The 22,445-nt window shown below is 35.0% G+C and overlaps 1 protein-coding gene across 20 annotated transcripts in view; it reads right to left on the bottom strand.

Moving 5' to 3' along the window:
• Positions 1-22,445, bottom strand: part of RALGAPA1 (Ral GTPase activating protein catalytic subunit alpha 1) — a 297,019-nt gene that overhangs the window by 126,846 nt on the left and 147,728 nt on the right. For all 20 annotated transcript variants that reach the window (XR_004258069.1, XM_032242528.1, XM_032242525.1 and 17 more), the window contains 8 exons: positions 21,904-22,056; positions 18,721-18,914; positions 18,371-18,469; positions 17,069-17,224; positions 15,632-15,760; positions 9,400-9,525; positions 3,709-3,767; positions 554-662 (listed from right to left, as the gene is read on the bottom strand). Coding sequence is in view for 19 of the 20 variants with exons in the window: in XM_032242528.1 (XP_032098419.1) it covers positions 554-662; positions 3,709-3,767; positions 9,400-9,525; positions 15,632-15,760; positions 17,069-17,224; positions 18,371-18,469; positions 18,721-18,914; positions 21,904-22,056 (1,025 nt within the window). In the remaining variant the exon portion in view is untranslated. The remainder of the gene's footprint in view (positions 1-553; positions 663-3,708; positions 3,768-9,399; positions 9,526-15,631; positions 15,761-17,068; positions 17,225-18,370; positions 18,470-18,720; positions 18,915-21,903; positions 22,057-22,445) is intronic.

Genomic DNA, 22,445 nt, shown 5'->3' with positions numbered 1-22,445 from the left:
TAGAGTCTTATTTACAAGTATTAAAACAACAATAATATCATGCATCCTTTCATAAACAGAAAGTACTCATTTACTATTCAGACTCTCCAAATAATTACATTATTGCTACTGACAAAATCTTGTTCTGTCTACAAAGAAGGTACTTGAAAAGATATAGCAAAAAAAAAAAAAAAAAAAAACTGAACAGCTCAAGAGTTCAGGGAGTGGTATTAAAGATCAAAGAATAGAAAGTTACAAAAATACTAGTTAAAAAAAAAACTAGAAAAACCCTATATGTTTTAAATGGTGGGTTTCCTTTTTTAGAAATCTACCATGCATAGCTTGGGAGAAAGTCAAATACATAAAAAGTTGAGATAAAATGGGTTACCATAAAGATACCCTAAATTCAAGAAATAGAACAATTTTTAAGGAAAGAGTCAGGATCAAGAAAATAAAAGAATAAAGTAATGAAAACATTTACTAAATGTTATACAAGATATAATTAATATTTGGAGAAAAAATAACCATGCATTCTCTACTACCTTAACATATTTCACTAAACAGTTTTCTTTACCTTTAAGGAAACACAAATCACATTCAGAGCTTCCTTAATTTGAGGATGATGAGACTCATGGACTAGCTCTTCACAAATCCAGATACCTAAACTACAAAGTGCTACACACCTGCAAAAAAGGCAAGCAATGGTTACATAAAATGAAGCCACCATCACAAACACGACCCTCAATCAACTGACACAGAATAAACATGCACTATTTTAAGTGAATTAATGAATTTGTTACTCTAAACATTAACTGGTAACCAAAGAAGAGAAAGTATAAAGAGAGCACAATTCCAAAAACTCCTGAGCCTAATTTTCTATTACAATTTACTACCAAGGCTACAGGCTGGGATACCACACATATTCTTTAAAAATCCATGTTAACAGACTGACATTGCTATAAAACTTCACAAGCAAAATGTAATCTGCTTTCAAAATGGGGAAAGTGTAATTTTATTGACTGACAACAGCACAATGAACTTAAGTAAAAATATGAAGCTGATGGAATACATTAAATATTTTTGTATCTTTTACATTTAACACAGCAAGCTTTAAATTAGTTTTTAAAAATTGGGAACACAAAATTTTTGTAATTTATTTTAAAATCCAACAGAAACAGAACTTGCAGGATTTTTATCCTGTTCCCCAATGGATTGCAAGGCTTCATTTCTGTAGCAATATAATTTCAGCTGGGTTTCAGCTTCAAGACAGTTATTTAATTATTAGAATCGGTAAGGATTCTATTAGTGTGTTCAAGTTTAGCTTCTGATAAAGTGTATAATAGTACTAGTATAAAAACAGTCACCTCCTTCTAGTATCCTGTTATATGTGCCATGTCCCGATACCAATATTCTTGAATTCAGTGGAATGCTAAACTTCAGAAAAATTCAATGCAGATTTTTCCTCCTTAACACAGCAGATCATAAGTTCTTAAGTCTCTTCTTTCAGGCTAGAGTGTTAAGGCTACCAAACTGTTTACTATCAAAATTACCTGAAAGTCTTCTAGATGAAGTCTACTACTTTATTTTTTTCCCTACTGTTAACAAGAGAAGGTAAGAAAGAAGAGGAGGTATTTCTTGCATGTAGAGTTTCTTATACCCCCATCCACAAGATGTCAAAATAATCTACATTATTCCCAGCATATAGCTCAATTCTCCGCTCCTGCTCAGACTGGGAGTACTAAGTTTTGTTTTCTTTCTTTTTTTTAAGACAGAGTCTCTCACTCTATCTTGCCCAGACTGGTGTGTAGTGGCCTGATCTTGGCTCACTGCAACCTCCACCTCCTGGGTTCAAGCAATTCTCCTGCCTCACCCTCCTGGGTAGCTAGGACTGTCAGCATACGCTATTACACCTGGCTAATTTTTTTTTATTTTTAGAAGAGATGGAGTTTCACCATGTTGGCCAGGGTGGTCTCGAATTCCTGACCTCAGGTGATACACCCACCTTAGCCTCCCAAACTGCTCAGATTACAGGTGATCTACCCGCCTTGGCCTCCCAAAGTGCTGAGATTACAGGTGTCAGCCACCGCGCCTGGCCTGGGGATATAAGTTTCTAAAAAAAGATAAACTAAAAAGGTATAGAAAAACAAGTTGAGACAACGCTTATGTTCAACTTCTGGGGTTTTTCCCTACTCTCAATAACACAAGTTGTTGTGTTAATGATCCCCAGGTCTACCTCTAGGCAGCTATGTTTCAGGCTTCCATATTCTTCCACTTGAGAGGCAACATGGTTTTTTTTTTTTTTTTTTTTTTTTTTAAAAAAAAGCAAAAGATCTACAGTCTTTAAGCACTAGGGCCAAACTTGTTATTACCACTTATTAGTTGTGCATCTAATAAGACTCTGAAGACAAACTGCCAGGGTTCTGTCATATCTAGATGATAGAGCAGGTTATTGAAATTTCCTGGGTTCTAGTTTTCTTTTCTATTAAAAGGTAGATGAAAATTATACCTGTCTCATAGAGGTTATCACAAAGTTCAATGAGATAATAAATATAAGGTACTTAAAACAGTGCCTGGGTTCTATTCTAAAAGGACTTTTTAAAAATGCTACCTAGCTCGCTTCTACCTCCTGCCCCCCACAGCTATGTATTCTTAGAGACTTATTGTTAACTTTCTAAGAATCCGTATCTGGCTAGCAAAACTGGAAGAAGAGAGTGATTCTTTAAACTCTCAAAATTGTGATGGGAATTAAATGAAACAATATTATATGAAAATCCTTGTAAACTTATATGAAAACCCTTGTAAACTTAACTGGAATTAGCATAAAGAACAATTTTCTCAAAAATATTTGTTTTCAGTTAGCTTGGCTAGTAAGTGAGAAAAATATGCAATTAAATTTTTTAAAACTGGAGCTATGTCTTAATTTAAATAAATAGTTCACTGTATATTATTTTTATTCACTGGAAAAAGATTTAAATTAGAGTCAAAATCTAAATAGTCAAAGCCATGATCTGTACCTTTTGAACTTTGGGTCAAAAAATGTATAGATGATTAGAAAACAGGAGCTTTGCAGAGATGTAAATCTGAGTAGCAGCACAGACTAACGTGGCAAATGAAATACTATTTGAATTAGCATCAGGAAATATAAAACAGACTTAATGTTATTTTGAGGAAGAGAAGGAACATGGTGCGCTGCTAGCAACCTGCCAATTTAAATCTCAAAATTTTCTGGAAAGATTTTGTAAAAGAGAGAAAATGTCAGCTTTTATTTCTTAAGACATTTTGAAAACAATCTAAAACTATTACTTATATTCTATTTTTAAAAATCTTGATCAAATATTTATAAACATTAAAATTATTTTCTTAGATATATTACTTTCCATAATAAAATATTTTCTTTTAATTCAATTTAAAAATTTATTTGGTACCTACTACTGCATTTCAAGGTACTGCATAAAGACAATGACAAATATAATTGAACAATAAAATGTACTTAAATAAAATTAAAACATTATCTTAGAGATAAACAGTGAAGTTATTGAAAACGGTGACTAGCATTTTGTTTATCAAGAAAGGTTAGTACTTAAATCATGAAAAAAAGTAAGAGTACTTAACCATTCAAATAAACTTGTAATTCAGAATGGCTTTAATGTATCTAAAACAAAAATTCAGTCAACTTCTAAAATTCCAAACACAGAATACTTATGTTCAGTGTAAGAATATCTGACCTACCGTGCAGGACCAGAGGGCTCATCTCTTGCTGAGCTTAATACGGTTTTGATTATAAGTTCCTAAAATAAGGGGGAAATAGTTAACAGCAATGACTGCGATTTCACTCATTCATTCTACAAATATTTATTAAGTGGTTATTAGAACAGTCATTGTTCTCATGTACACACATTCAATAAAGAATCTGATATTATTTATAAAAGTAGCTAAAGTTTCTGTAATTTATAGGCAAAAGTATATGTTCAAAAAATAATCTTTCCTCCTTATTAGAAGAGTGATAGAGGCAGATAATTAAAGTAGAATTAATTGCTCAAGGTGTAAAGATTTTTTAAATTTTGAGAAATATCATTAAAAGTCAGAACTGGATGGCTTCACCAGTGAATTCTACAAACATTTAAAGAAGAATTTGAGCAGTATCCTTCTCAAACATTTCCAAAATATTGAAAATGAGAGGATACTTCAAAACTCATTTTAAGAGCCCAGCATTATCCTGACATCAAAAGTCAGACAAAGGCATTACCGAAGGAAAAAAAAAAAAAAATTACAAGCCAACATCCCTGGTGAATATAGATATAAAAATCCTCAATAGCCGGGCATGGTGGCTCAGGCCTGTAATCCCAACACTTCGGGAGGCCGAGGCAGGCGGATCACGAGGTCAAGAGATCGAGACCATCCTGGCCACGATGAAACCCCGCCTCTACTAAAAATACAAAAATTAGCCGGGTGTGGTGGCATGTGCCTGTAGTCCCATCTACTCGGGAGGCCGAGGCGGAAGAATTGCTTGAACCCAGGAGGTGGAGGTTGCGGTGAGCCAAGATTCCGCCACTGCACTCCAGCCTGGGCGACAGAGCAAGACTCCATCTCAAAAAAAAAAAAAAAATCCTCAATAAAATACTAGCAAACCAAAATTCATCAGAACATTAAAAGGGTCATATACCATGATGAAGTAGGATTTATCACTGTGCTGCAAGGATGGTTCAACATATACAAGGCAATAAAAGCAATACATCATATTAACAGAACAAAGGATAAAAACATTATCTCAATAGGTGAAGAAAAAGCATTTAAGTAGAATACATAGCTCAAAGGTATACATGAATATCCTTTCATGACAAAATACAAATTTTTTTTGCATGAAAAATACGACATCTTTCATGAAAAACACTCAACAAATGAGGTATAAGAGGAATATACCTCAACACAAGCCCACAGCTAACATCATAATCAACAGCAAAAAGCTGAAAGATTTTACTTTAAGATTAGGAACAAGATAAAGATGCCCATTCTTGCCACTTCTATTGAACATAGTATTGGAAGTGCTAGCCAGAGCAATTAGGCAGAAAAAAGAAAAGGCACCATCTTGGAAAGGAAGAATGAAAACTGTCTCTGTCTGCAGATGACATAATCTAATAAATAAAAAACCCTACAGACTCTACCAAAAAACTGTTAGAACCAATAAAGTCAGTAGAGTAGCAGGAAACAAAAACATAAAAATCAGTTGTGTTTCTATACACTGTGAACTATATGAAAAATTAAGAAAATAATCCCACTTAACAATAGCATTGAAAACAACAAAATACTTAGGAATACATTTAACAAAAGAGGTAAAGATCTGTATGCGAAAAACCATAAAACACTGATGAAAGAAAAAGACAGAAATAAATAGAAACATATCCTGCATCCATAGATTACAAAATTATTAAAATGTCCATAAAATCCAAAGCAATCCACTTCTGGGTATATATATATATATCCAAAGGAAATGAAATTAGTATGTCAAAGAGATAAGTGCACTACCATGTTCACTGCAGAATTACTTATAATAGCCAAGATACGGAAAAAACCTAAGTGTCCCCTGAAGGACTAATGCATAAAGAAAATATGACACACCCACAAACATACACAAACACACATACAATAGAATACCACTCAGCCTTTAAAAAGAAGGATATCTTGTCATTTATGACAATATGAATCAACCTGGAGGACATGACATTATGTGTGAAATATGTGAGGCACGGAAAGACAAATACTGCATGTTCTCACCTACATGTGGAATATAAAAAGTTGAAGTATTGGAAGGAGTGAGTAGAATGGTAGTTAGCAGGGGCTAGGGAGTGGGTGAAACAGGAAAATGTTGGTTAAAGGGTATGAAGTCTCAAATGTGCAGAATGGCTAAATTCTGGAGCCTAATGTATAGCATGGTGACTACAGTTAACAATACAGTACCAGTAATGTACACTTGAAATCTACTAAGGCAGTAGATCTTGGTTGCTCTTATGCCCCCTCACCAAAAAAAAGGTAATCATGTGAGGTGATGGGTATGTTATCTAGCTTGACGTTTACCACACTGTATATGTGTATGAAGACATCATATTGTACACCTTAGATATGCACAATTTTTGTGAATTTTATCTCAATAAAGCTAAGGGAGAAATATTCATCCTTAATAATTTGTAAAGTATGATAATGAATTTTGAGACAAGTTAAAATATTAGTTAAAATTATGTAAATGAATAAAATATTCAAAAGGGAGAAAACAGAAGAAATACAAGGGTAAAATATTGAAGTGTGTGTATGTTTAGCAAGCAGAGAAAAGAAAGTCTATTAAGGAGTCAGGATACTTAGGCAAGAAGTAAATCAAGATAGATCTGTGCAACAAAAGATAAAGAGACATTCAGAAATGATAGAAACATCAACGAGGTCAAATATTATAGTGTCTCAGGAGAACAAGAATGCCATTAGATTTGATGATTAAGAATTTTGTTCATTGGTTTAAAAAAATCATTCATACATTCATCCAATAATCATTTATCAGTCATATACAATGTAAGTTCCTTGAGAGGATCAACCTTTGACTTTGTAAACTCAGCATTTAGTCCAACTGATAGTTTTGCAAGCTTTCTATGTAATATAGTCTGTCTTAAGGGCTGGAGACAAGAAGTTAGCTAAGATGCTGTACCTATCTAAGAAGTTTATAGTCTACAGAGAGAGACAGATTTGTAAACAACTAAAATACAGAATCGAGCAATATAAAATATGCAGGCAAATCCATAAAGACAGAACATAAATCTGAGTTGTCAAGAGTTTGGGGTAGGGAGATATTTACGAGAGTTTCTTCGGTGATGATGAAAATGTTCTAATATTGACTGTGACGATGGCTGCACAATTCTGCGACTATACTAAACACTATTAAATGAGTGAACTGTAAAACCAAAAAACCAAACAAGCTCGTAAGTACAAAGTTCTGTGTGAGCAAATAACTCATCTCAGAAGTCATAAAAGACTTCACAAAGGATTCTTAGATAAATAGGATTTTGAAAGACAACTAAAGTTGGAAATTGTGATTCTAAGTGTTTGGGGCGATAAAGAGAGGCAAAAAGAGGAGAGCAATTATATATGACACTTCAGTAGGAGGAAATAAGCTTTTCCAAAGCATAAAACCAAGAAGCACCATGGTAAGCTCCATGTGGCTGTAGTTTAGAGTATATGGAATCTGGTTTTGGTGAAAATGTAAAAATCAAATATGATAACCATGGCATGTAACTTTCCCTTTAAATCTTCATTTCCTAAGAAAAATTATTACTTTTTTTCTTTCTTCAATATTATTAGAACTGGCTCTTACTTTGGAGATTTTTTTTTTTTAATCATGTCAGCCATTACTGCCTACACAAGGGCTGCTCTGAAACGCAGATGCAGATAGTATATAGTAAGTGAGGCTAACCCCTAACTCACTCAAAACTACATTAATAAATTAAAACTACAACTCATCTTTGGCCTTCAAAATCTCCTGAATAAAAGAAACCATAGCTTCTGATGTATCTTCAGAACAGTAAAAAAAAAAAAAAGAAAGAAAGAAAGAAACCATAGCTATCACATCTTTGAAGGGCAAAGGTCAATTTATATAGTTTTTATTGTGTCACTGCAAATTTGCATTGATCCTTATGATTTTATATATGTCAAGTTCACTTGTTTAACAAATAATTTCCTTTTTATAGGGGGATGGGCAGGGGACAAGGTCTTGCTCTGTCATGCAGGCTGGAGTGCGGTTGCACAATCATGGCTCAACTGATCTTCCCACCTCAGCCTCCCAAATAGCTGGGACTACGGGCATGTGCAACCATGCCCAGCTAATTTTTTTATTTTTTGTGGAGACAACGCCTCCCTATGTTACCCAGACTGGTCTTGAAGTCCTGAACTCAAGCAATCCTCACACCTTGGCTAGGACTAAAGGCATGAGCCACCATGTCCGGTCTAACAAATGATTTCTGAGTATATACTAGGTGTCAAGCAGTATGTTAGGATATGATGACACAGCAAAAAGTAAGACCTTGTGATATATATCTGTCTAAAGTAGAAGTCAGACAATGAACAAGTAATCACAAATATGATAAACATTACAAAGAGAAATGTGGATGCTACGGAAAGTGTATGCAACATTCCTAACATAAACTGGATTTTTTTTTTAATTTCAGAAAAAGCTAGTTAAAAAATAAACAAACAAACAAAAAACTATCGGCTTAGCCCCTGAGGAGCTACGTCTCCTTTCTCTCAACACTTCTAATTCTAGGGACCAATTCAGGTCAAACACAAAGACCATCTGGCAATTACTGTGGCAAGCACAACTTCTCAGGACTGTTAAACCCTTGGGAATTTATAATGTACAGCCATTCAGTTAAATAAGGAAGGTCTCAGTAAAAGACAGGTCTTAACTTACTGAAGGAATTATTTACCAACAGGCACCTTGCTGGGCTCAGAGCACTAACTGCTTTTCCACCAGAAAAATTTTTAAAGGCTTATTAACAAGGGTCATGTGGCATGTCTGCTCCTAACTGGATACAATTTTCTTTCTTTTTTTTTAAAGGATTATTATCTGTGGTAGGTTCCACTGGCAACTGTATAGTCACATTAATTTTGCACCATCTACTGTTCAAGCCCCTTAATGCTTCAGGTGCATAGGATCTCCACCCCAATGCCATAGAATTTTCCATTACTATGCTTGACTCATCACACTGAAAAACTGGGAGAGGGAGAGAGTCTAATGTGCAGGTTTAATTTACCATCTCAATCTTAGAAGCTTTACATTAGCAGCACAGTATCTGGCTCATGGGATATTTCAGTAAGTGTTCAGTGAGTGAATGAATCCTAAGAGGTAGACATGTGAGTATGTTCAATAACAAGAAAAAGGTTCTAAAGCAGTTTTATTATTTATTTATTTAGATGGAGTCTTGCTCTGTCACCAGGCTGGAGTGCAGTGGCACAATCTTGGCTCACTGCAACCTCTGCCTCCTGGGTTCAAGCAATTCTTCCGCCTCAGCCTCCCGAGTAGCTGGGACCACAGGCGCGTACCACCATGCCTGGCTAATTTTTTTTTTGTATCTTTAGTAGAGACGGGGTTTCATCCTGTTGGCCAGGATGGTCTCGATCTCTTGACCTTGTGATCCGCCTGCCTTGGCCTCCCAAAGTCCTGGGATTACAGGCGTGAGCCACTGCGCCCAGCCCTAAAGCAGTTTTAAACACAAAAAAGGATATGCTCCTAATGAACATTCCAGCCTTTGTGTCTGGAGGATATGGCTAGTGTTCTTTAACAATTGTGTGGATTTCAAAAAGAAAAGAAAGAATACAAATTTTATTGCATATACTTTATGATCATAAAATAATTTAAGTGCTAAAAATTAGCATCTGATTTCTTACCTTAACATCTGTAAACTGGGACACAGCAACATCAGGAATGTTGGGATGAAGAGAAGGCAGTTCACAATATAAGTTGGGAAAGCAAACCAAAGATCCCAGAAGAACTTGTGCTTCTACTCTTGGTGCCTATGTATCACATTTTAAAAATATACTGGTATTATGAAATTGTCAGAAAAGTTGCTTTATTATCCAACTACATTAGACAGGGAAGCGTTATATAAAACAAAATTTAAAAAGGAAAGGGAAAACACAAAAAGATTTAAGTTTCCATTCATAATTTCCACATAAACTACTGTTAGTGTCAATAAATGCAATAAACAAGTAACAGAGCTTTCCTCAAAGCAGCCATAGTTAATAATACTGTAAAACGAAATACACCTTAGCTACAAGCATCAAATTACCCTAATAATAAGTAAAAACATAAATAATTTTAAAGGTAACTCACACATTGTGATATATTATTCTAATAAGCTGATGACTTAATTTACTAGATTATATTTATTACCAAGGATGAATAAATAAAGAAGAAAATACATTAACTATATGAAAGAGGAGCCAATTTAGAAAGTTTTTATGATATTATGCACATAAGAAAAGCATTGCCTATACCACTTACTGGAAGCAACATTAGAATTTGTCTGGACTGCAGATGAAGGTAACTTTTTACCCTTTTTCCCTAGCTGTATTAAGCCATTTCTGAAGTGTCAACACTGAACATTTCTTTTTTCTCTTCTGCCTTCTTACATGACCACCAAACATCAACATCCACCTACTAATATATTGTCTTATTTCTAAAACATCTGCAAATTGATTTATATGTTTAATAATATCTAACAAACATGCTAAACACAAATCTATTAGAAACATTTCTATCCACATAAATTAAGAACCAGTCTCCAAGGGGACTTTCATATCTGAATAAATATTGTAATAGAGGGAATGGTGTAGTGGCGTAGTACTCTCTTACATGATTTTCAACAAAACTCATTTCTAGATTAAAAAACAATCCATATTTAAAGATACAGAGCAGCAGTATAAAAGGACAGTAATTACAATCAAGAGAAGGGCACAGAAAAAAAAAAGGGGCCGTGAACTCACATCCACCATTCCAATTTAAAATAAAAGTTATCTTATAAAAATCAAAGTGATCCAAAAAATCAATATTTAACAAATGAGATCAGCTAAGAGTTTTTCTGTATAGGTAGATCAGGTAACTGCGAATATTCAGGTATGTGGATATTATGGGGGCAGACCTGGAATGTGATCATAATTAAGAAAGGCAAAAGGAAATTAATTATTTTCTAATGGGGGCAGATGGCATTAACAGAAAGAAGATGATATGAATAGAATCTAAGATAAGAATACAAAGAGCAAGATTTGGACTATGTGTTTCCTTTTTTTTTTTTTTTTTTGGAGAAGGAGTTTCACTCTATTGTCACCCAGGCTGGAGAGCATGGCACCATCTCAGCTCACTGCAACCTCCGCCTCCAAAGTTCAAACGATTCTCCCACCTCAGACTCCCCAGTAGCTGGGATTACAGACATGTGCCACCACGCCTAATTTTTGTACTCTTAGTAGAGATGGGGTTTCACCATTGTTGGCCAGGCTGGTCTTGAAGTCCAGACCTCAAGTGATCCACCTGCGTCGGCCTCCCAAAGTGCTGGGATTACAGGCATGAGCCACTGTGCCCAGACTAGACTAGGTACTTCTAACACCATCAGAGAAAAAGACTTGTTTTAACCTCACTGTGGAGATATGTTAGGCTTGATTCTTGCAATGATTTAGTTTTCTATGCAGCCTTTCTCAAGTGTCCCTCATATGAACCAGAGAATGCAAAAAATGACTATATTCTACATTTTCTCAAGGATGTTATATAAGGCACAGTATTGGATGCATAAGAAAGAAGTTAATTCACCATTTAAAATTGATTAGTCAGATAAAATAGATGCCTTGGAACACTAGGGCTTAATTCTCCTGCAGAAAATGTGCTGACTAATCATCTGGAACAACCCATTGAACAGTAATAGTTTTCACAGTAAATTAATAAAAATGACATTGGTTTATATATTAGCATCTTCTGAATTCTACCAACTTTTGCTAGTATCAAAGAGATTTATCATCTGTATACTTTGATTATACTATAATAACCCTGTAACTTGTTTACCATCTCTAATTTGTCTCCCATTAATTTACTCCTAGATTAATACTTCTTTAATGCTACCAAAGAATGGATTCAATCATATCTCTCATCACCTTAAAAAAACTTAACTGTTTATCTAATATAGCATTATAACCTGATTCCTGGCATTCACGACCTTTTCAAAATGTAGTCTAAAGCAGTGCTTCTCAATCTTTAACCAGTGATTTTGCCAATTATTTGTGATCTAGTTAAAATGCAGATTCTGATTCAGTAAATAGGTCTGGGATGGGGTCTGAGATTCCTCATTACTAATAAGCACCCAGATCATGCCAAACGTTTCTGGTGTGCAGATCACACTTTGGGAAGCAAAGATCTAAAGTACCTTTCTAAGGGGGCCTTCATACACTGTTGGTGGCAATGTAAATTAGTATAGCTGCTATGGAGAACAGTACGGAGGTTCCTCAAAAACTCAAAAACAGAACTTCCATATGATCTAGCAATTCCACAACTGGGTATATATCCAAAAGAAAGGAAATCAAGATAACAAAAAGATATCTGCACTGCTGTGTTTACCTTACACTATTCACAATAGACAAGACATAGACTCAACTTACCTGCCCATCAACAAATGAATGGATAAAGAAAATGTGGTATTTATTTTGTTTTTTTGAGACAGAGTCTCACTCTGTCACCCAGGCTGGAATGCAGTGGCACAATCTTGGCTCACTGCAACCTCTGCCTCCCGAGTTCAAGCAATTCTCCTGCCTCAGCCACCTGAGTAGCTAGGATTACAGGCACCTGCTGCCATGTCCAGCTAATTTTCCTATTTTTAGTAGAGATGAGGTTTCACCATGTTGGCCAGGCTGGTCTTGAACTCCTGACCTCAGGTTATCCGCCCACCTTGGCCCCCCAAAGTGCAGGGATTACAGGTATGAGCCACCGTTCCTGGTCAGAAAATGTGGTATTATACACAGTGAAATATTATCTAGCCATGAAAAAGAACAAAATTCTGTCATTTGCAGCAACATGAATAAAAGTAGATAACATTATGTTAACTGAAATAAGCCAAGCACAGAATGACAAATGCCATATGTTCTCTTTCATATGTGGGAGTTAAAGTGGATTTCATGAAGATAATAGATTGGTGGTTACCAGAGGCCTGGAAGGGAGGAAAGGAAGAAAGAAGGGGGGAAAATAATATAAATGTATTTAAAGTGTAATGTCGGACATGGTGGCTCACACCTGTAATCTCAGCACTTTGGGAGGCTGCGGTGGGCAGATCACCTAAGGTCAGGAGTTTGAGACCAGCCTGGCCTCAAACTCCTTGATGATGAAACCCCATCTCTACTAAAAATACAAAAATTAGCCCAGCGTGGTGGCATGTACCTGTAGTCCCAGCTATTTGGGAGGCTGAGGCAGCAGAATCACTTGAACCCGGGAGGTAAAGGTTGCAGTGAGCCAAGATCACACCACTGCACTCCATCGTGGGTGACAGAGCAAGACTCTGTCTCCAAAAAAAAAAAAATCATGTACATTAAACAATAGGCCAGGTGTTCATGCCTGTAATCCCAGCACCTTAGAAGGCCAAGGTGGGGAGGATTACTTGAGCCCAGGAATTCAAGACCAGCCTGGGAAACATGGTGAGAGACCCTGTTTCTACAAAAAATTAAAAACATTACTAGGCTTGGTGCCTGGGACTACAGGTGTATGCCTATAGTCTCAGCTACTTGGAAGGATGATGTGGGAGGACTGCTGAAGCCCAAGAGGTAAAGGCTGCAGTCAGCCTTGAGTGTGCTACTGCACTCCAGCCTGTGCAACAGAGCAAGACTCTGTCTCAAAACAAAACAAAATTTAAATTAATAAAAAATTATAAAAATGATAAATTAGATATGTATATTTTACCTCAGTAAATTTTTTTACAAAAATAAAGTACCTTTCTGTTCTGCCTAATACACTCTTACAGATTAACTACCTTCTAAACAAAATGGACTATTTGTCATTCCTTGAATACATCTCATTCATGCCTGTTTACCTTTGCCTGGAGTACTGTCCCCTCACTTCCATTTTTATTTAAACAAACACTACTAATCTTTCAGGGACAATATTCGTATATATTTTCCATGAAACCTTAAACAAGTAGATCTCTCCATTCTCTTAATTACCAAATAATTTTAACAAACTCTTATACTGCTCATACAATGTGTCATATAATGTTCTAACCACATTACAAATCCTTAAAAAATAATCCTATGAGGCAGGTTATCTTTATTTTATAGATGAAGAAACTGAAACACAGAGACATTAAGTAACTTGCCCAAGGTCACACTGCTAGTAAATGGCAGAGCCAGGATTTGAACCTAGGCAGACCAGCTCTACACAATGCTTTTAACCACTATGCTGTGCTTCTCCTATTGGTGCCTATTTGATGCCTTACATTCTATAGTTATTAAGATACTTCTCCATATCCCCAGAAGCAGGCATTATGTTCCCTGAGTACAAAGTATATCTAATTTATTCTATATCCCTCTGTATTCCTCCCCAAAAAAATACTCTGTACATAAGGTGAAGGGGAAGTTTAAGAACGACAAAAGGGCTCAGTACAATGTTGATTATGTACAAGGCACTAAATAAACACATATTCAGTCAATAACTGACCAAGCACAGAGATACCACGATAAGTGACACATGATTACTGTTCTCAGAGAACTGGAAAAACAGGGTTATATAGCTGTAAATAGCACAGCTGCTTTGTCTGTTTCCACTAGGTGACTGTACGCAGTTTCATAGCTTTAAATACCATCTATGAGTTAATGTTGCCCGGCTTTTTTTTTTTTTTTTTTTGAGACAGAGTCTTGCTTTGTCGCCAGGTGTCAGGCTGGAGTGCAGTGACGCGATCTTGGCTCACTGCAACCTTCACCTCCTGGGATCAAGCAATTCTCCTGCCTCAGCCTCCTGAGTACCTGGGACTACAGGCACACGCCACCATGCCCAGCTAATTTTTGTATTTTTAGTAGAGACGGGGTTTCACCATGTTGGTCAGGATGGTCTCGATCTCTTGACCTCGTGATCCACCCGCCTTGGCCTCCCAAAGTGCTGGGATTACAGGTGTGAGCCACCGTACCTGGCCAATGTTGCCCAGCTTTAATTTTCAGTCCTGACACGTCTCTTGAGTATATGCAATTATTCTTCTGACATCTCCTCATGGATGTCTAATACGCATCTTACTAAGCCCCAAATAGAACTCTTTCTATTCACTATTGATGTTTCATGGTTGCAGTTTATCAATGAAATAAGGTATGTTAAACTGCTCTTCAAGTTATACAGTATTAGACAATTATGTTTTTCTCACAAATACCCTTAGTTTTTTCCAGTAGACTTCCAGTTAATCATTTCTCATTTACACTTTGTTCCAGAATGATCCTTCCAAAATATAAATTTGATCATGGCACTCCTTGTTTAAAATCCTTCAATGGTTACCCATTCCTTCCTTAGGCTTGTAGCTAACTTTTTCAGCATTATGAACAAAGCTATATTGCCTTCCTCTCTAGCTCACCCCTGCCACTTACAAATGAACATATTCCATTTATGCCGATTTGTTTAGCATTGTCTCACAGTTCCATGACTGCATGAAAAAAATCTTCACATGCAGTTTGAGAGTTTACTCCTAGGATCTATGTCCTCCTAGGGTGGGTGCCTTATCATATTTCTTTTTTTTTTTAAATATATAATTGTTAATGAAGACAAAATATATTCAGGGTATAAAACATGATGATTTGATACACATATACACTGTGTAATGATGACTCACCATTGTTTCTTACTTCTTTTGCTATAGCCCATTGCTCTTTCTTTGCTTTCTTCCCTCAGTTTTTTTAGATTTCCTCAACTTTAAATCCTGTTTTGCTTATCAGATTTTACTGCTTTTTTATATTTCAGAATTTCTTGTTTACTTTTTTTTAATGCAAGAAAAGCAATCAATTCCAATTAAATTGCAACATTTCCTGAATATCAGCTTGTTATGTTACCAACTTTGTTAGTTGAATCCTGGCTAACTGAAGTTTGTTATATGATAAGGAACAGGAAATGACTTACATTAAGAAAAGCTGAAGAAGCCACTCTACCAGCTGCTACAATAAAATCCATAATAAGCATTGTGGCACCAGGCAAACCAAGTGAAAAAAACTGAGGTGAACAATGCTTGATGATTGTATTGACAATATCCTTAGAATAAGGAAAGAAGAAAAAACAAATATCACATATGTAATCTTGAATATCAGCTAACCAGTATCATTAAAAATAGGTAATATATGAAATGATAAAAAAAAGGTAATTAGTGTACATTGACTAATTGGAAAAAAATAATTTCAATTCTTCCAAATAACCCATGCTTATATTCTACCAATGGAAAGTAAACTGAAAATACGTTCACTTAACCGGCATAAATAACAGCATTTTTTTCACACTAGAGATTAAGGAAGGCTCTTTGCTTCAAAGGGTTAAAAGTATAAGGACCAGACATTGTAAACTCAACTGCATAGCAGTTTTCTCCGTTACCTAGTTGATTCTGTGCTATAACTCTCATTTCTGAATCCACATGACCTGCTACGTGACAACCGGAAAGATTCTTTTTTTAAAATAAACTGAACTCCTTTAATGATAGGTATCCAGCCTCAGAAACCTAGACATAGGCACTTTTAAGGGAATGTTCCTAACTTGATTATTTACTTTGCCTATGGAATTTTCTGTGAGGATACAGTGTATTCAGTTTTATTATTCAGTACAAATTATCATAAACAAAAGCTCTAAGAGTCATTTTATACTTGAGAAATGTTTATATTTATTCTAAATTAATGCAAGAAGTTTTTCATTTTTCAGAGAGATATTTTTAAATTATCTTTTAATATTAATACTCTCTAAATGAGCTATGAGTTCATCATATTAGGATAAACATATTTACATTATTCTGACTTGTAACATCCTACATTTTTTAGTTTATGGCCAAGATCAAAACCCCCAAAGTAATTTTAAGGTTATATTTATGACTATTTAATTATTATAACTCAATATAATTATCAAATCAATGTCACTATGCCAATATAATTGACAGTAATAAGAAAATGTGATATGCCGAATCTCAGATTGGAAATAACCTGACTGTTGCATGACTAGATGAATGAATCCATATATGTACCTCAAGTATCAGTCACAAAATTCCCAAGAGTAAGTACATGAAAACATTAAAGGAAGGTGTCAACCTAAGCAAAGGATGGTTTAAGTGCTTCAAAAAGTGAACTGGTTGGTACAACATTAAAGATGGAGAACTACTCAAGTGAAACTTCTACCTACAATAATAGCTTGATTATCAACCATGTTTCAAGAACAAATAAGGTCATAAAACTGAAGTAAACTGTATATAAATCACTAAGAGGAATAGTTTTACTTCTAGATCTTACAAATTAAGAGTTAAACAGAATCAAGAATCAAAGATCAACTAATATAAACTACTTCTTAGATGATATACATAGTTACCTGATCAATATGAAGTAATCCACAATGCATTATATTGTAGAAATGCGTTAAAAAATCTCTATTTGGAGAAACATCTTGTCTTCTTTTCATTGTATTACAAATAAGTTTATATGCATGTAATTTACCTTGTTTATATTTATCAGTCAACATGGTTGCCTAAAATTAAAAGATCAGTTTTAATATTCAAAAAGAAATACTATTTGCTAAATACTTAAGTAACTGAATATAGCAAACAATGTATTTAATCTCATTTATTTCTACGCTGGCCCAATTTCTTTAATGAACTAAAAAATCAGGATTACTAAAATTATTATCATGCAAAATGAATAATACAATGTAGGTATAAATAACCATAAACTGTTTCACTTAGGAAAATGTACCAAACATATCGATACTTAAAATAATTAAATCTTTTGGCTTGGCACACTGACTTAATCCCAGAACTTTGGAAGCCCAAGGCAGGAGGATCGCCTAAGGCCAGGAGTTTGAGACCAGCCTGGGCAACATAGAGAGACTCTGTCTTTACAAAAAAATTAAAAATTAGCCAGGCATGGTGGCACAGCCTGTTGGAGTTCCAGCTCCTCGGAAGGCTGAGGTGGGAGAACTGCTTCAGCCCAGGAGTTCAAGGCTTCAGTGAGCTGTGATTGTGCCACTGAACTCCAGACTGGGTGACAGAATGATGCCGTTTTTTAAAAAACAAACAAAAAAGAATTAAAACTTTTTTTTTTGGGGATGAAGTTTTGCTCTTGTCATGCAGGCTAGAGAGCAATGGTGCCATCTTGGCTCACTGCAACCTCCATCTCCTGGGTTCAAGCGACTTTCCTGCCTCAGCCTTGAGTAGCCAGGATTATAGGCGTCCACCACCACGCCCAGCTAAATTTTTGTATTTTTAGTTAGACATGGGGTTTCACCACGTTGGCCAGGCTGGTCTCAAACTCCTGACCTCAGGTGATGCACGTACCTCGGCCTCCCAAAGTTCAGGATTACAGGCATGAGCCACCACATTTGGCCAAAACTTTTAATACATAGCATATTCTGTGACACAACTCAAAGTTTATACTTCATTTAAATACAGTACAGACATATCTTTCTATATTCACTTTTGTTTTAGTAAATAAACAAAAGCAATATATCCTGAATAATTTTAGCATGCTCACTCTTTGCTATATATGATGCCTAATGGCTTCCTAAGGACACTGGTTAAAAATAAGTGCTCTAGGAGTCTATATAGCAGCCAAAATCTCTATAATATGTTTAAGATTTACTAAATGAAAAATTTAAACTAATATATATTAAGCTTACCTTAAAAAGCCAAGGTGTAAGAATTCTCAGTGGAGGAATTAAAACTGGTGGAGAAGGGGAGGTCAGGTTATCAGTTGAAATGCCGAGGTTATCTCTAATCTGTAATTTTCAAATAAAAAGCAACAAACCTATGAAAACTGTTCTCTCTTCCAGTTTACTTTACCTTAATCTGAAGTTCAATCTGGTTTCTACACTTAATGTTTAATTATAATTAAGTGACTTCACCATGCTGGGTACCCGTGGGTACCAGTTTATAGTCAGAGAGGATATCACAAATGTTCTCTAAGGCTTCTTCTATTTTTAAATATTTTTCTTTCCTTCTCCACTTATATCCTCTATTTCTTTTTTACCTTAGCTAGATTCTGCCAAAGTTCACAGAGGTAATCAAAAACTTGAGCATGTATTTCAGGATCCATGATTGAATTTACATCTCCCAAAATGCCTAGCATTCTTCGCCACATTACAGTAGCAACATCAGCATGCCATCCAGTCAGGGTACCTCCTGCCATCACACTACAACATTCTGATGGAAATTCACTGATTTCTACAGAAAAAAAAAAATAGTGTCAATAATTTTTCAGTGAACTGAACATAAACTCCCCCAAAAAAACAAGTTAAATTAACAATCTTAAATATCTACAGAAGCAAATAAAAGAAATGTCAACACACATTATTTTTTCCTGATTTTTTTCCTGACAAGGTCAAAATCTCACTCATTATAATAAGATAATAATAAGAAATAATTATAAGATAAATCTTACATTAACAACTAGTTATTTAATAGTGCTTCTGTGTAACTACTGCTCACTTTGGAGATAGAGAAATTTCTATCTATGCCAGATAGAGAAATCTATGTTTGATAAAAACATCAAATTTATAAGCACATATTCTCACTTTTACCTAACAGCTACTTCTAATTAAATATATAATTTAATATATCATCAAATTAATAGAAAATCTCAGGCTGAAGGCAGATCCTGCAGGAAGTCTTCATAAGCCTTTTCTTTGTAGCTATAGCCTCCAAAGAAATATTTTTATATATTTCATATTCAAGGCCTAGCATTAAGAGTATCAAATGTCATGAAAAATAAACATTTTAACTACAATTTAAACATAATCAAAATACCATAATTGTATTCTGCCTACTAATACTGGCAAGATTTTAAGAAACATAAGTAACCTTAGTCCTAGTCTCATTTCTGCTACTAATTATGTGTTATACAAATTATTTAATAACCTCTCTAAGGATACATTTCCTCATCTGTAAAATAGATGGTTTTGCTAGATATCTTTATAGGTTGCCTCCAGCTTTAAAAAAAAATCAATTTTTCTACTCAACATATATAATGTAAATAATGGAAAAGGCTATAGAAAATCATTAAAAGTCAATACAGATATCCAAGCATTTAAAGAACTTTGAGAACTAAAATTTTGTAGAATGAAAAAAACCGTAGACTCATAATTTATCATGCTTGATAATATTTTAACATATTGAGAATTCATAATAACTTAATTCTTAGCACATGTACATTCTTTATTCCTAATGGTTAATTTTTTTCTCTTTGCATATAAAGTATATAATAACTGACTGCATTATTAAAAAGGTACTAGTCTTTCTCCATTATAAAAAAAAAAATAGATTTCTTGTGTAAAGCCACTAAAACAAACAAAACACACTGAAGTGTTAACCATTGTTATTAATGCCTCCCTACTCCAGAGCACCTTCATAATACAAAGATAAATCAACTGATTTGCCTTTAACTTATCCTTCTCAAAGCTAACAAAATTTTAAATGATTAAAAGGCAAGCAACATGTGTAGTCTTTGATTAAATTCTTTTTTTTTTTTTTTTGCCTTGAGACAGAGTTTTACTCTGTCACCTAGGCTGGAGTGCAGTGGCACGACCTCGGCTCACTGCAACTTCCACCTCCCAAGCTCAAGCAATTCTCCTGTCTCAGTCTCCCGAGAAGCTAGGATTACAGGCGCACACCACCATGACTGGCTAATTTTTGTATTTTTAGTAGAGACAAGGTTTTGCCATGTGGCCAGGCTGGTCTTGAACTTCTGACCTCAAGTGATCCGCCTGCCTTGCCTCCCAAAATGCTGGGATTACAGGTGTGAGCCACTGTGCCCTGGCCTGATTAAGTTCTTTATTGGATTATTGATGGTGCAGGGTAGCTAAAAAGGCCATTACTGGGACAACTGAGAACCTATGACTATAGACTAAAATAACAGCAATATATCTATGTTAAATATCATGAATGTGGCCACTATATTGTGGTTATCCAGAAAAATACACTTATTATTGCGACATATCCACTCAAGTGTTTAGGTCTGAAGGATCTGATATTTGCAATTTCCTCTTACATGCCTCAGCAAAAATAAAAGGTGCAGGGGATGTGTGTGAAGAGCAGGGTATTTTGTGCATGTATGTGCTGTGTGTAAATATAGACAAAGTGGCAAAATATTAACTAGAATTTATATAAAGGATTTATATGTGTTTATTTTACTAGCCTTGAAACTCTTCTATAACTCTTAAGTTGTTTTCCAAATGTTGGGGAAAGAACTGTAAACAAATAAACAATTGCAGACCTAAGGGAGAAAAAGAAAAGGTCAGAAATAATCCACAAACCAGAAGATTAGGGCTACATAATTACAAGGTAATTGCATGTAAAGAAATGGGCCCCTTGGGCCGGGTGTGGTGGCTCACACCTGTAACCTTGGGAGGCCGAGGCAGGTCGATTGCTTAAGCTCAGGAGCTTGAGACCAGCCTGGGCAACATGGCGAAACTTCACCTCTACAAAAAACTTTAATAGAAATGGGCCTTTTAAAAAAAGTTCCGAAGTTACGTAGCTCTAAATTTCTTCCTTTGGTCAGAGAATAAACGTGCTGCCTTGCCAATGAAAACTAGCTTTTTATTTTATTCACTGTAAATATCTCAGTAACTGTCTTTAACCAAAGTTTATGGCATATTTGCAAAATGTCTGATGCTGGCTACATCATGCAAAATCTAGCAAAAATAACTTTAAAAAAACTTGCAGTTACTTAGGTTTCCCAAGTCATTTTTTAACATTTACCTAAAAATATTCATTTGGACCTCTACTTTTAAATTAAATTTAGTTGATAAATTTACTGAATCAAAAAAATTTGTTTGATAAACTGTTTCACTGAAAGCTCGAATAACAAGTGATAATGTTACTACTTTCTCCTATGAATCACTAGGTTCGTCAGGTATAAAACTAAGAATAATGATAACAAATTATGTATTTCCTGTTTTAAGAAACACTATCAATATCAATAAATGATAACATAATACTGGAAAATAATGCAATCACTAATTTGAGGACCGTAATCAATTATAATAAAATGAGTAAAACTCAGACAATAAATATCTTTAAGAACAAGAAAAAAGTTATTAGAAAAGTCAAAAATATTTATAATCACATATAATCAACTGTAAGATGCCTTATTTATGATCTCTTGACACTGACGCCTTAAAAGAAAAAAGGCAAATATCTAATTTCAAAATATTGCCTAGATCATCTGGTGTCTGAAGAACAGAGTGGTGGAGCTTCTCATCAAGCTGCAGATCCTTCTGTTCCATGTGATCTATATTCAACGTGGAAGGGGAAGGTGTCTGTGACCTGGAGCCCAGAGGTGAATGGACTGGGGAAGCACTTTCTGAACCTGTAAATAAAATTTCATAAAATTACCAAAAAGAGTATTCAATATCCTACCTAAGATGTAATGCTTAACATCCCAAATAAAACAAATGTTAAAAACCAAAAGATAAAATCAGTTATAAGTTGGCCAGAGAGGTCAACAAAATCATAATGTTGTACAAGCTTTTATATGTAGGAGTCTCACCTCACGTCTACCATGGGACTATTAATAGAATAGAATGAAACTTGGATGTATCAAATGAGAGGAGCCATCAGTGAAAGTAAGAATATCTACTCCCATTTCTGGCCCAGTTACAGGAGCTCTAGTATCCACTGTCATTCTACTTCACTTAATTCAGGCTTGGGCAATTTAAGAATAGAGGCACTTGCTCACTGCTGCTCTATATGAGACTA

Source organism: Sapajus apella, unplaced genomic scaffold (assembly GCF_009761245.1).
Source record: "Sapajus apella isolate SASKATOON/1434 unplaced genomic scaffold, GSC_monkey_1.0 scaffold50, whole genome shotgun sequence".
Lineage (NCBI taxonomy): Eukaryota > Metazoa > Chordata > Mammalia > Primates > Cebidae > Sapajus > Sapajus apella.
Note: the sequence above shows the minus strand (reverse complement) of the source record. Positions and strands in the feature narration are given on the sequence as shown.